The sequence below is a fragment of the Phodopus roborovskii genome, unplaced genomic scaffold (genome assembly GCF_943737965.1).
Source record: "Phodopus roborovskii unplaced genomic scaffold, PHOROB, whole genome shotgun sequence".
Lineage (NCBI taxonomy): Eukaryota > Metazoa > Chordata > Mammalia > Rodentia > Cricetidae > Phodopus > Phodopus roborovskii.
In genome coordinates, this window is record NW_026126416.1 from 5,572,510 (window position 1) to 5,588,620 (window position 16,111).

Below are 16,111 nucleotides of genomic sequence, written 5' to 3' on the forward strand. Positions count from 1 at the left end.
AATATCTGTGTCCAATTCACACTGCACTCATGGTGCTTGCTTCCTGGTTCATACAGGACAGGCAGATTCAGACACTTATTCTTGGCCAAACTCCGAGACTTTGGAAAACAGCAGATAGTTGCAGTAGGCATTAGCACAGAAGCCAAAGCATCCAGCATCTAGCTTCCCTCAGGCTCTGGATGGCTTGCTTCATGGCCTTCTCTTCCCACCAGTGTTGTAAGATGGTATAAATGTCTCTGCTTATGGAGGAGGCTATTCAGATACCTGTTGGCGGCCCTCACAGGCTCCCTTCCTGAACACTGTACACGAGGCCCAGTAGAACACATTCTGTTCTCTGCATTTCCTATATTGCAATGGCCTCTCAATGACTCCCACATCACATGGCTGGCAATCTCTGTGCCCTATCTCAGAGAGCCCTGCTTGTATGTCTTTGTGTGTAATTCAAATGCCCTCACTTGCTTCAACTACTAAAGAGGTAAGGCATGTTGGGTTCAGGAACATAGTTCAGTTGGGCAATCCTTTCCCAGAATTTGAGAAATCCCAAGTTTAATTCCCTTATCTCCCTCTTAAAATTTCTATAGTTTCTTCTGAGGAGTTCTGAGATAGCAATGGTCTACTAGTAAAAACTTCAGGTGTCAAACTAAGGGACCCACTATGACAGCCATTGTTCCCACACCATATGTCTCTAGCCCTCATGTGTCCCTCTTTCCTGTAGGTTATTCAGTGGCAGTATCCCCAACTGCTCTGCCACCCAGTGCTGGTGTCTGTAACCCCACCTACAGGGCTAATATCACAGGCCACCTTTGGCCAGAATCACTGCACAGCTCGTTCCATTCCTTTCATCCTTGCCAAATGCTCAAGAACACCTTCTGTATTTTTGCATGACAGTTTCACTCCCTGGCTTTTGATGAGCACTCACAAGTATCCCCCAGACCCCATTGCACATCCTCTGACCTCCAGCTCCTGTAACTCCTCTTCCTCCTCCACGTCATAGGACAGGGTGTGAATCTTGATGTCATCAGCTGAGAGGTCAATGAATTTCCCATCGGGGTACTCCAGGCTGTCTTTGGTGGGTGACCGGTCTTCAATGAAGGTGGTCTCACAGCAGTCAGTGGCCACGCCATCCCCCCAGGAGCGGAGCACACCATCTGAGTAGAGGATGATGTTGGGACGATAGTGGGACTCCACGGACTGCTGCAGTGTGTTTGGGTCCAGCAGCTGCTGCACTGGCTCACTTCTGCCTCCTTCCAGACTGCTTGGTGCTGCGCTGGCCACCAGCCTGTGGCTCTGGTATTGAGGTGCTGGGTAAACAGACACCAGGCCATCCCTGCTCTCAGCCATGAAGTTTCTGGTGTTAATTAAGCCATTCCTTTTGCCAGCATCACTGATCTTACTGTGTACCAGAACACTCTTCTGCTCAATGATGCCATCCATGGTAGACTCCCTCCCTTCTGGGTGTCAGGCTAGCAGGCTGTACTCACTGGTCACACGAGCCCCATAGGACCCATTTCCCTGGAGGAGCAGGAAAAAGAGAAGGTAAAAATTAGGAAGCTCATCACACAGAGACACATTGAGTCAGAATTTACTAGTCATCTGACATGCATAGTAGCTATGGAGTCAGATAAATACAGTCCATCCTGTTCTGTGAATTTTAAAAAGGGCCCATTAGTGTGCCACCCAGATTAAGCCAGAAATCAATTATATGCATCCCTGTGAAGTCTTTGCTTCCAAATGGGGGAAGCTGCAGGAACTGGATCTACTGCAGCCCTACAGAAGCCTCTGCCTGACAACAGACATCCTGAAACCCTGAGAAACTCAATCACATTAGCATCTGAATGGTCTACAGAGAAATAGAATTACATGTCTGTAGTGGGGATTGACTATTCCAAGTACACAACCATTCATTCAAGCAGGAGAACACACCAAGGGAAGATTTAAAACCACACCCTGCACAAACAAACAAACAAACAAAAATAATGACAGGAAGACCATGCCACTAGACTGTATGTGGACACAGTTTCACACTGAGGGCATACTTGTTTACCTAGTAGGATGAGCACTATACACATAAATAATGACTGACTCCAAATTGTTTGCCCTTAGGTAATTTTATCTAGGCTTGCACAATGTAGAAAGAAACAGAAAGAGGAAGGAGGGAGAAGAAGGGAGAACCAGAGACCAGAGCTTGAAGTTCTAGGAAACGAAATTCTAGTATTTCCTTGCATTGCATATTAGTAGCCATATATAAATGATAGTGGTTCATATGGGCTGAGGAAATGGCACAATTGGAAAAGTGCTTGCTGTGCAAGCATGAGGACCTGAGTTTGATCCCAAGAACCTACATTAAAAAATGCTAAGTGTGGTGGTACAATACCTCTAATTACAGCACTGTGGGGGCAGAGACAGGAGGATCCCTGGAGTTCTCTGGCCAGCTAGTCTTGCTGAATCAGCAAGCTCCAGGTTCAGTGAGAGACACTGTCTCAAAAAACTAAGGTGGAGAATGATCGAGGAAGACATGTGATGACAAGCCCAGACCTTCACACACATACACACACATATGGAGACATACACACGAACATGGATATACACACAAAAGTTTCATCTCAGGCTCCTCTAAGCACTAACATTTTCTATAACATTTAAGTATTTTCTACTTATAGACTTTTATTGTATGTGGTGGTAAATACAGTAAGCTAAAATTTCACTCTGACGAAAGCAAGAGTGGTGAAGAGGGCCTTTGCAACTAATTGAAAATTCTGAGATCAGATTCAAATAGCAAGGTCAAACTACAGTGTAAGCACTGAGAGATAATAAGAATTATTAATGTGAAGCCATGTACAGTTTAGAGAGGGGTCACAATGCACCATCACCCGCTTTTGCGGTTTTGACATTTCTATCTTTGGAGATGTTATTACCATTTGAAAACTAAAGTCTTCAACTAAACTACTTGAAGAGAGATTTTGTAGGGGTGACTATAACACACCAAGGGTAACATGTTTGAGGACCACCTTTATTTCATGTCTTACAGACAAACACCATGTGGTTCTGGGATATTTCTGGTCCATTCTTTTTCCTTCTACAGAGCAGGCCCTGGCCTGCTTTCCTAACTGAATCGCTTGAATCATTGTGGTCTAGTGGGTCTACTAGCAAGCCTACTGAAATCTTGAAGACCTAGCTTCTCAGCCCGAGTACCATCAGACTGCAAATATCTTGCTAGCAGACACTGATTACGTTGTTCAAATACAGCCTTTCAGTCTCTTCCATTGAATTGTATGCTCTTGGACCATTTCCATTGGTTGGGGAGAGCCTAGCATCCCTTCTTGACTTTCCCCCTTATGATTCCCATTGCATTCTTCTGTGCCAGTTTGACAGCTGCTGAGGTCAGCATCCCTCTACCCAGACCGAAAGTTAAGACCAAGGAAATTAGTGGCATATTTTCCCTTTCTTGCACAAGGTATGGAGTTGGCAGTCAGAGACTGTATGTTGAAGTAAACTGTCTTCAGAATTATGCAATTAGAATAAGCCCTAGTGTTGTCTCCCTGAGATGGCTATGTACTGGAGGTGGGTTCAATATTAAGGCGCTTTGAGGCAGATATGGCTCCATTTCTTTCATAGTCCCTGTTGCTCACAGTGTTGCTGACATGCAGAAGACTCAGTGAAGCCTGGGAGTTGGTTAGAAATGTAAAAGAGATGAGGTATAGCTCAGGGAGACAGCATACACTTAGTACACATCGGTTCCTGGGACCACTCCCTGCTCCCCACATATGCACAGAGGACACATGCATAGCAGAAACTGCAACAGATACATACCTTTTGATTCACAACTTACATTCTTATATGACCTCTGCATCTCAGTCTGCACATGAAGGGTTAAGGCTAGGTGAAGCAGGCAGTAAGTAGGGATGTGGGCAAGGCTCACACTATTATTCTAGAGCAGTGTTGTCATGTGACGAGTTGCTTGATTTTATAGTTACTTACTCTCCTTTTTGTTGTTTCATTTTGAGATTATAACATAACTACAATATTTTCTCCTTACATTTCTACCCTCCAAAACCTCCCATGTACCCCTCCCCACTCTCCTGTAAATTCATGGCCTATTTTAGTTATTATGGCATGCATAATATAAGGGAATCAAGAGAGCCATGGATCTGAATCTGAACAAGACATACAGTGTACAAGTGTGAAATACAAAATATCCATTGAACACATGTATTTTTTTTTTAATTTAAAAAGTAGAGAAAAGTGAACTCTGAAATACATCAGGTCCCACGTACTTTTCAAAGTTTTAGTATTTGATTGTGTGTGTTAATGCAACTGAATGAGAATTCAGGTGTCCCCAGAAGTCAGAAGAGGAAGCCCAATCACCTAGCCCTGGAGTTGCAGGAAGTTGTAAGCTGGCTGACTCTGGTGTTTAGAGCTGAACCCTGATCTTCTGTAAAAACAACAAAAACCTCTGAGCCATTTCTCCAGCCCCAAGATGTAGTCTACAAATAGATATTATTAATAGCTAAAATGCCTGGGACTGCTTTTAAAATAATCTAGATAGAAGGAGTGAGTATTGACAATGAAATAACACCAGTGATGAATTGAGAATTCATGAAATTGGTTGATGAGATATGTGGTCTGCTATAGAATTCTCTCTAGTTCTTTGTATGCCTGCAATTTTCTATAATAAAGAAAATCTTTTCCCACTCAATGAAGCTGTGTGTAAGGGGCACTGAAGACAGAGGGAGCAGCGTTAAGTCAAAACCAAGAGATAGGAGGAGTGCTGAGGGTGGTAGGTGAACAGAGAAAGGACCAAGAGACGTGGAGGGAGAAGGGTGCCGTCTTCTGTGAGGCTTTTATTGTTTGTTTTTCAGTGTTGGGTATTTAAGCCTGGATCTGGTCCATCCTAGAGAATGTATCACTAAACTGCATCCCTATCCCTACTTGGAGGCTCTTGAGTCCCTATGTAAGGAGGGACCAGCAAATTGCAAAAGCTTTTGACTGATGTACTCATCATACAGACCATTTAAGTCTATAAGTCTGTGAGCCAGGAAAAATATACAAACATACATCTGCTACTTCACAGTAATACCATCTCTACCACTCAGCTGGCTCCAGGGCAGTGAAGAGACTATTCGGAAACATAGAATATCCTACAGGACCCTTTGATGTTATATGACCTAAGAGAGTCACAGCAATGCTGCTATGTGCTGTGTGCTGTGTGTTCCACCTATATGAAAAGTCATGATGAGGCAAGCCAAAGAGTCTCCTCCTGTGTGGTTAATGCCAGAAGAGCAGTTCTTCAGTTGCCCTTACTCCCTAGGGGACAAAACTACCTGCTGGTTAGACTCAGGTCAGCCTCTTCAGTCCTCTGTTGTGGAGAGTATCCTGGTGTGGGAGACAGGTATGGGATACTGGTTCAGAGTTACCAACTCAGTGCATAAAAGACAACTCAAAGCATAGCTGGTCCAAATCCAGTTTCCACTAAGGTTAATAAGGCAATTGTTCACCTGAGGCTACTTCTGGAGAATCATTGGAAACCTGCTATGAGTTTCTTCCCCTCCCTAGAAAACCACCAAAATAGAAGGTAACAGAACACACCTGAGTGATGGGAGATGTCATTCTGTATATGTTTCTCATACTGGTTAATGAATAAAGCACTGTTGGCCAATAGGAAAGGAAGATAGGAGGAACTAGGAGACAAGGAGGAAATAGGAAGTAGTAAGGAGGAGAAAAGATGGAGAGTCTGGAAAAAACAGTATGCCGGCCGGCTCACCAGTAAGAGAAATACATAGATCAGCAGAAATGGGTTAATACTTAAGACAGAGCTAGCAGATAAGAAACAAGTAACTAGCCAACAGCATTATATCAAATACAGAGTCTGTATTTGGGGCTGGCACGGTGGAGGGACAAGACCATTGGCGGGAGGAAAAAACCGTACTCCTTACACCTGAGTACATAGAGGCAGAGTTCTTACCCCCTCCATTCTCCCCCAACTTGCTTGTTTTCATTGTGGCTTATTTGGTTATTTATTCTCAGTGTTTCTATTGCTGTTAGCCTAGACGTAGACTCTTCACAGAGTCTCTGGTTTCAAAAAAGCCATTTTCTGTGCTTCATCCCCTGGATGCCATTGAGGGACTAGGTCCTGTTCTTGGTCCTGGTGATGCCACTGAGACTCTGCTCATTCTGTCCAACTGGTCAGAAGTTTTATTTACAAATCAGAAATATGGTACTAGGATGTTCCTGTTGTTAATGTCCTATGGGATAGCTCTCTCTCTCTCTCTCTCTCTCTCTCTCTCTCTCTCTCTCTCTCTCTCTCTCTCTGCATGTGTGTGTTAGGGGAGTTACTTTTAATTCATAAAACATAATTAACAAAAGAGATGTTTATAAAAGATCTCAGATTTATTCATGTTGACACATTTAAAAACTACATGAACAATGATATTTGGGGTCATGGGCAATCACACCAACCATCTCTCTCTTGAGGACTTCAGGTGTAAGGTTGTGCTGCCAATAAGGTCTTCTGGGAGACTCTCTTGAATGCTGATCACATTTCATGACCCCAAATTAAACTTTATCTCCCTCCATTTCTGTCTCATGGCAGAGATTCAGAATGCCCATTGCTCATTTTCCCTGAAGCAGGTATCTGCTTCCAGTAATTCCCATGCCATTTCTTTCTGCCCAGTAATTCCCATGTGATCCACCTCAGAGATCGCTTTTTCTCAAAGGAGAACCAAGCATCAAGGGTCTCACAGTGTCCCACTCAAGCTATCACAGTGTGCTTATTATGTGACATAGCTCCCTAGTCAGACCCACTGTTTCAGCCTCTTTTACACTTCTGATGAGCAGCCCTATACCCTTCACCTTGCTCCATAAGTGCTTGAAGAGCAATAAGAAGTCTTTGGTCAGTGATAGCTAACAATGGATCTCACAGTAAGAGCGCCAAGAACTTTACTGAGGAAAATGGAGCATTATTCTTATTCAATGAAGGAAATCCTCTTGTTTGTTCAATAAGTAGTCCACAGAACTGTGCAATAGATTACCTATCTCAGACTAGGCTGTGAAATCTAGTGGCCTCTCATGATTCATAAATAAAACTTTCACTTACAAAGAAGCTATTTAGCCAGAAGTTTTGCATTTCTTAGCAGGAATTGTATCAGTACACAATCTCCTAGAACAAGCAATCTCCCAGAACTTGCCTTTGGCAACAAAAGCTGCCATTTGATTTTCTTCAATAAGGTGTTGGCACAGACACCATCAGAGAATATCAAGCCACTGTGAAATTGATTAGGAAAGGAGGTGTTTTCATTCATCTTAGTCTGGTTTGTGTGGCTAGAGTAAAACACTTGAGGTTGGATAGCTTGTAAAAATAGGTTTGTGTGGCTCATGACTCTTGTGTCTGAAGGGTCCAAATATCATGGAGTCAGGTCACTTAGTGAAAGCAAAAAAGTCATGGAAGGGGCAAGCACACATGGTGGCCTGGGTGTACAATATGCTTTTGAGAGAACTCATCCAGTCTTGATCCATTCCCAAGAGACATTGATCTGTTCATAAGGGCAGCACCCCTGGAACCTAATACCTTCATCTAGGCCTGACCTATACTGGCACCTCAGTATCTCTTTAAAAGGACCTTTCCAAGGGTGCCATGCATGAACCTTTGGGGAATGAAACACATTCAAACACAGCGCCATCAAATCTCTAGTTTATTTAAGGTTGATGAAATCTAAAGACCAGACAAGTGCTGATTTTACAAGCTTTCTATAGATGAACCGAGACCACCAACCTGCAAATAGGAATCGTCTGTTAGTGCAAGTGAAAGCCAATCTTTAACGGCAATAGGCTTCAGAGGGACCATGTCATTTCCTCATAGCACAGCTGAATTCAAGTACCAATGCAAATTCACCAGGAAAAAGTAAAAGTGGGGAATTCAGATTATCAGAAACATGGGAAGGGAGGAAGGAAGAAAGGAAGGAAGGAAAAAAGGAAGGAAAGAAGGAAGGAAGAGGCCCTGCATGAAACCATCAGCATGTGACAAGGACAGAGCAGGTACAATCGTGCATCCACTTGACAACCAGTGGCACCAGCTGAGGAAACATGCTAGATGAGGGGTCCTGGACACCTTGGCTGGTATGCTGCTCACAGCATAGGAGAAAGATGGTTTGCCCTAGTGTTGGGGTGTGATGAGAGCTAAGGACAAGGTGAAATGTGCCTGCTAGGAAGAAGCAGATGGGCAATAACCTAGTTGAGGATAAAGATCATGCATTTAAGGAAAGGCCTGAAGGGTGGGGTAGAGTTAGTTGGATCACAAAGAGAAGGGCATGATCCATGCCATATGGTTAGGGCCCTGAGGCAGGGAACAGACAGGAAAGGGGCCAGGACAGCTGGACCACACACAGGCTAGGGAGAAGAAAAGGGGAGATGAGGAGAGGAGCACCAGCCTGCTATCTCCAGGACTTAGACCCCAGGCCCAGATCTTTCTCAGTGTGTAATAAGGGAGGAAAGGAAGGGAGGGTGCAGCCTCTGATTTCTGATTAGACCTTTAGACAGGGAAAGGTGAGGCCATGACAGCAAGTTCACACTTACCAGAAGAGCTGACCTAATGGGAGCCTCTCCTTACCCAGGCCTCCACTGCTTCGGAACTGATGGCACTAGCCAGGTCAGCAGTGTTTCAGGGCATCTCCTGCAGTTTCATTTAGCCAAAGGAGCAATGGCCCCGCAGCAGTATCCCTAGGATATGATGATGCTGAGGCAAACCTGTGTCCTATTCTCTCCCACTGGCCTTCCAGGGACCTGAGCCTCTGCTTCCCAGAGATCAATTTACTGGATGACTCACAGTTTCTCTTTTCCTTGCTTCTCCAGATCCTTCTAAGTCCCTGGCTCAGGGTGCTTAGGTTTAAATATCTTTTGCCTCTTCTGGAACCCACATTAAGATCTGTCCTCAATGTGAGACATTATGGGGTCGAATAGGGGAAGTATAAAGGGATTTTAGGAAGGGAATTAGGAGTACAACATAGTTAGACTGAAGCTTTGTGTTCAAGTCTTGACTTTGTAAGAAAAGAGACATTCCAGGACATACACATATACCCACACAAATACCACCTCAAACTCTCTCTCAAAACCATTCAAACACACTTATCTGCACAGGTCCACTCACACTGTCATACACATTCACATCAACACCCTCAAATACACATATCTCCTATGCTCAGTATCACTCACATACCCTCATTCACACACACTCATTCATTCACTCAAACTCACAGAGCTCTCATATATTCTCTTCAACATTGTCATGCACACATACTCTGTAATCTTATACTATCTCACACAATTCACGCATGCCCATATCAAATACACTCTAATACACTCGCATATTCACTTGCATAGTGATATACACACTCACACTGATTTATTTACCCTCTCATATATTCACCTCATACACGAACACCCTAACACAATTGTGCATCCAAGCACAAATTCATACACTCTCACATTGACTCACACACTCTGTACCTTGCCATGTGATGGATGCTCTGTGTCACTTTATGACTGACAGAAAAATGTGTCTCCTCTGTCTTGGGCTAGAAATTAACGTTTTTAAAATATGTATTTTTAATTTTAGTTTCTCACTTTTCTTTGAAAATACTGTGTTTCCAGTGTTCAAGATCCCACCCAGTGTCACAGTCCACTTCCTGTTGCCTTTTCATCAAGATGTAGCCATCCCCATGTCTGCCTGTATGCCAACATGCTCCCTGCCTTGCTGATAATGGGCTGAACCTCTGAACTGTAAGCTGCCACCTCAATTAAATATTTTTCTTAATCAGAAAAAAAGAAAATACTGTGGTGTTTTGCAACAGAAACTAGAGCTGCAGTGGATGTATAGCCGGAAGTGGCCACCCTGTGATTGGATTGGTGACTACCCCAGTTGTCATCGGAGAGCCTTCATCCAGCAACTGATAAAGGCAGATTCAGAAACTCATGACCAAATATTGGGCCTTGCTGGGGGAGTCCTGCTGAGGAGAGGGAGGAGGGATTGTGGAAAACGGGGGGGGGGGGGTAAGGCACATCAGAGGAAAACCCACAGAAACAGCTAGCCTGGCTCATAGAGTCTGAATCAACAAGCAGGGAACCGGCATGGGACCTACCTAGGCCCTTGCATGTATGTGACAGTTGTGTAGCTTGGTCTACAGGTAGGAGTCCCAGCAATAGGAGCCCCGTGCTTTGACTGGCTCTCGGGAACTTATTCCTCATGCCAGATTGCCTTGCCCAGGCTGAATACACTGGGAGGTGCTTAGTGTTATGGCAGCTTGATCCGCCATGCTTCGCTGAGCCCACGGGAGGCCTACCCCTTTCTGAGTGATTATGAAAGAAGAAGAGAAGAGGGGTGAGGAGAGGGGAGGAAGTGGGAGGAGAGGCTGTGGTCAGGATATAAAGTAAATTAATTGATTAAATAATACAGGAAAGACGGAAAGAAAGGGAGAAAGGAAGGAAGGAAGAGAGGGAGGAAAAAAGGAAGGAACTAGAGCTGCACACAGAGCTTGCTTCTTAGAGAACAAGCCCTAGGCAGTAGACTGCTGTCCTGCAAGCCTGGGTGGCACAACCACAAGTTCTGTATAGCTAACATGTGTATAGATATCACCAAACAACTGGGACTCTCTCTATGGTCAGGGCTTGAAGAAGTGGTCACTTTGACATAGCCGAGCAGAAGCCTCCTCACAGGAGTTTAAACAGACGCAAGAACACTGGCCTGCACGGGAGAAGAGAATGTGTTGGCATCTTACCACAAAAATCAAAACCAGGTCTGCAAGATAGTTAATTTTCTCTGCAAATTCATAAACTGTTGATTACAGGGAAAGGGTGCATGGGGTCACACAGTCTTTGTGCCCTGGGTCCCCATGAGAATAGTTCCTCATCACTAATTGATAAATTGGTATTCTGGTTCCACAAAGCAGTCTCAGAAGGTGGAATAATTAAGCCTTCTCTGAAAGACGCACTCTCTCCCAAAGGGTTGGGCAGCGGTTTCCTCCTGGCCTTAAGGCACAAGAGCAAACCCAGCTCATTGAATTCTAAAATAATGAATGCTTCTGAGCACCCATGGGGCGCAGCCTTACTGTAGCCCTGTCAGTTTCTTTCAGATTCTACTCCAAGGGCCTAAACAGAACACTTGTTGATCTAAATGCTGGAAGAAAGGATACTCTGGCCAGCAAGGGGGACGGGTGGGACTGGAACAAACCCAGGTACACATGATGCCCAGGTGTGGTCTCCTCACTGTTCTGAAGACCCCAGTGGCAGCTGGACAGCCTGGGACTGCTCAGACCAGGTTAGCTCCCCTCACTGTCCTTCAGACTGAAAAGCTGTGGGACTGAGAGTGGCCCCCAACTCTGCTGAAATAAAGAATGCTCCCAGGCACCTGTGGGACACTTCAATTGGCTCCCTGATTTGAATGCTGTTTGTCCCCAGGGTTATGTATGGGGAATCTGATCCTTTGAGAACTGAGGGGAAACTTTTGAGGGTGGGGCCCACTGAAGTCTTTAGGTCAAGTCAGAGAACCCTAGGGAGATGAGAAGCTACTTCTAAGAGAGGGAATCTCAGGGAATGAAGGAGGGAGGAAAGGAAGAAGGGAGGAACAGAAGAGAGGAAGGGCATATAAAAGCTTGAGCCAGACCCATGAACTTTCTGACTTTCTAGTTTTAATGGCCACCCCAAAACCTCATCCCTTCATTTCCTCTATCACTGCTGTACCCTGCTATGAGGAGATATGGCCAAAAGTGGCTCTTGAAAGAATCTGTGACATGCTGTTTGGTTTCTTTTCATAGACTGTCTCAGGACTTCATTACAGGAACAAAATCATAAACTAATACGGTTAACAATTTCATTCACTTCTTGTCTGTTGTGCCTGGGATTCTGGACCATTCTACACTCCCGAGTTACATCCCTAGCTCTCATTCTTTTCAAAGCATCAGCTCTGCTGAGACAGAATTCATGAGTCTTAAAACTTAGCTAGTGCTGAGTTAAAGTGCAGTTCTGAGTCTAGGCATGGACTATTAAGAACTATATAACTCTCCCTACTAATTTTAAAGCATCCCCAATGCACCACATCCAATAGGCTCTCCCAATCCCTTTCCCTGCCTGTCAGGGAAGCACTCTGCATCATAGATAAGGCAGAATTACACAGGACCCCTCTGTGTAGAAATCAGGATTGTATGTTACAAGTTTGGTGTTTTTGAACATGGGTCTAATGCTCAATAGAAGGTTTTGCTCTGAAGAAATACCAAGAAGAAATAAACATTCTGGAAACCAATGCTGAAAAAGTAATTGTTTTCAAATAGGGAAACTAATAAGAAAGTAAAGACAAACAGAGTCACTAAAACTCATATATGACTTTTCTTTGTTTCTGATGATATCTATAATTCTAGGTTTAGAAGTATCTGTATTTCCCCTCTTTCTTTCTCTATTTTATCTTGGTTGGCCTAGTCAGTCCCCTTCCTTTGTCGGCTGACAGGCCTGCAACTGTTGTCTGATGGGTTATTTGTGTGAGGGGTACAGTGAAAGAAATTCTGTCTAATGTTCAGATGTCTGTTGCTGACAGGAACTGTTAGAACAAAGATTGTTATGGACAACAGTCACATTTAGTATAAAACTCAATCTATGGGGCAGCTTCCCATCTAAAAGTTAAAGGTAAAAACAACCCAGGAAACTGGGGGAGAAAATTAAAGTAATTGCAGTTAGCTGAGCCAGGGCCCTGGGTGCGTAATGGGAGGGGATGGCTCCTAACACCTTTAATCCCTTCTCACACAGCTCAATTAAGCAATGCACTCAAAGGGCACCAGGTGCCAGTTGCTCCTGAGCCCTGGCACTGCTAGAAGTCTTGTGTGTAAATGGCCAGCTTCCTCCAGCTAAGCAGACAATACCAATGCTGAAGAAGAAAAATGCAAATTTTTATTCAACAATCATTGAACAGCCTTAATATGAGGGGAAGTGCCTAGTTTTTACTGCATATTGTTATGTCATGTTTGGTTGCTACCCAGTAGAAGCTTGCCCTATTCCAAATAGAAAACAGGGGCGGAGTGGATGGGGTAGGGGCAGAGGGGAGGTGGAGTGAGAAACTGGGGGAAAGGAGGGAGGGGAAGCTCTGGTCAGGATGTAAGATAATAACTAATAATGATAACAAATCATTAATTAAAAAGAAAGTTATAAAAAGAAATTTTACTTTATGTACAAATACATGGGAAAGCCTGGGATTTGGCAGTGGGAATTATCAAAGAAGTATTCAGAGCCATGTCAGTTATTATTAGTAATTTTATTATTTAAAAGTGCCTCTAGTACAAACTCATGGAAAAGTAATAGTTAGTGAAGCATCAGGGTCAACATCTGAACAGTATCTTGCCCTGTAAGTGACATAGACAATGTGGTCTAGTACTTCCTGCCCACTGGTCAACCCAAACTTCTGCTAGAGAGGGCAGGCTCCATATAGCACTATTGGGGCTGACTCTATTAATTTTTTTCTGGGAGTAGGTTCGAGACAGAGTTTCTCCAGCTTTGGAGCCTGCTGGAACTCTCTCTGTAGACCAGGCTGGCCTCAAACTCATGGAGATCCACCTACCTCTATCTTCCAAGTGCTGGAATTAAAGGCATGCACCACTACCATCCATCTGACTTTATTCATTCTAAATCTGATTTATTAATGGTCAGAGAAATCTAGCAGTTACAAAGCATATTTGGGCCATTGCTGCCTTGAAAAGTCATTCTAACTCCCCTAGTTTTGTAATTCTCTACACATCTACCATCTCCTTAAGCAACTTAAAATTGTATAAGCACATAACTATGGGAATGTGTGGGGCACAATGTGATATTTCAATATGAACAGACAAAATCAGAATTATTAACAGTTCCATCAGCATGACATTGTGTGAGGGTGATGTAGGAAGAGGAGGTTTCTTTATCACCAGCAATACCACATGCCAATCAAGCCATCTCCAGCACCCTCTCTACCACCACCAGCATAACTTATCACTAGCATGAGAAGTACCAACACCACCATCACTGTTACTGCCACTGTCACAAGCAGAATCAACATGACCACCAGCCTCAGTCCCACTCCCAGGACTGGCTCTAACTAACTCCATATCCGGGGGTGCTACCCACACCATCATCACTGTTTAGTGACTTTACAATCACCATAGAATCAGTGCTATTATCGTTATCCCCTGCACTGGGATACCTCTGTCGCCACTCTCACCACCGCCATCACCATCCCTAGCACCCCAGCATACCATTATCACCACCACTACCATCACAAATACCTTTATATCACCAGGAATGGTACACTATTGCTTACGAGCTAAACACCTAACACCCACCTGTGTTTGTAAATCCCAGAAGATGGTGATGGATATTTAATGGAATTTTCCTTGGCACATGATAATGCCATGAAATACAAATGTCAGTATCTATGAATGAATTTTTATTAGACTATATTCATAACACCTCATTCCCATTTATGTATGGCAGCTTCCTCACAATGACTGTTATGATAGAACCATACCATATCATCTGCAAAGCTTAGTGTACTTATAATTTGACTTTTAATAAAAAACCTTTATCTCATCAATACACTGGTGTACCACTGTACTACTGCTGATGTTAACAGTGTGCCAGTAATGTGAGGCCACACTGCCCATCAAGGGAGAGAGAAAAGAGGTCTTCAACAATTTGGTCTCTAAAATTTTCATGAGTGAAGCTAGTTTTGAGGGGGAAGCCTTGGAGCTCCTCATCTGAGAATTTCTATTTAGAAGCCTCTCAGAAGTTCCCACACTCTGTCTCTAGAAACGTTTTGGCTAAGATCCTCCTTCCCGGTTCATGGCAGCAGCAAAAACAAACACCTAGAAAAAAATGTATGTTAGAAATAGGCCGCAAAAGTTCTCCACAGATGGAAGGAACCTGGGTTTAAAATTAAAGGGAGGGAAATACTGCTATGGTTTGAATGAATTGCTTCCTGCCCCAACATAAACATGATAGAACTTAATCCCTAAATTGATGGCATGATGGACTTCCCAGTCTCTAGAACTATGAGAAATAAATTTATATTAGTTATTACTTAACATGTGGTGTTTTGTGATTGTATCAAGAGCAGACTAAGACAAGCCTAAATGCGAGAGGAAATAAGATGCAATTAGCAAGGATAAGCAAAACACCACAAATCAGAAGCACAAAGGCTGCAGATGCTGACACCATCAGATAAAGACTACATGCTAACAATGCTGAATGTGTCTAAAAATAGAAGACTCAGACTTTTAGAAATAAAGAAATACATTGGAGAAAATTAAACACTCAACAGGCAGACTATTACTTCTAGTATTAAAGTTGATTAGATGCTCAGAGTGATACTCTTGCTGCAAAATTAGAGTCTGGATTTTTGTGAGACACTGCTGGCTTGGAGGAAAATCTCCAAGATTGTCCCTGTACCACAATGACAGTTAGTGGAAGGGGTATAATCACACTCAGAATCTGAGACCAAAGAACTGTTCTCAGCTAAGGTGTGTGTGTGTGTGTGTGTGTGTGTGTGTGTGTGTGTGTGTGTGTGTGTATGGTGTGTGTGTGTAAAGATGTTTATGGCACATGAAGGCTTTCCATTTCCAAGGGACACAGTTTCATGAAGAAAATGCATTACCCAAAGATCAAAGAGGCCATGTGGAGATGGCTTTCTATATTAACAGTAAGGATACTCAAGGCAGATGTAGGATGCAAATGGCTGTAGCTAGGATCCAGTTCATGGGAAAGGATAAAAGACACCTTAAGAGTCACATGCTGCTCACTTTCCCAAGTTCACAAAATAAATGCAAAGATGATAATACAGATAGCCCATCATTCATATCACAAATGATACTATTAAAGAATTGGGTAGGTGGTTGGAGTGCAGGACCTAGGTTCAATCCCTAGCACCAAATACTAATAATACTAATACTACTACTACTAACAATAATAACAATGATTATGATGATGATTATATCCTTGGGCTACAAAAACAAAATAAATTGGTTATTTGTTTTTTCCTATGTTATGAGTTTTTCATCAACCTCAGATTTCCCAAATAAAAAATATAAAATTAAAAATCATTATTCTATGT

The 16,111-nt window shown here is 43.3% G+C and overlaps 1 protein-coding gene across 2 annotated transcripts in view; it reads right to left on the reverse strand.

Annotated features, from left to right (window-relative positions):
* Positions 1 to 16,111, reverse strand: part of Syndig1 (synapse differentiation inducing 1) — a 155,529-nt gene that overhangs the window by 94,589 nt on the left and 44,829 nt on the right. For both annotated transcript variants that reach the window (XM_051183199.1, XM_051183200.1), the window contains exon 2: positions 955 to 1,512. In XM_051183199.1, the coding sequence (XP_051039156.1) occupies positions 955 to 1,434 (480 nt within the window). In that variant the 5' untranslated portion in view covers positions 1,435 to 1,512. The remainder of the gene's footprint in view (positions 1 to 954; positions 1,513 to 16,111) is intronic.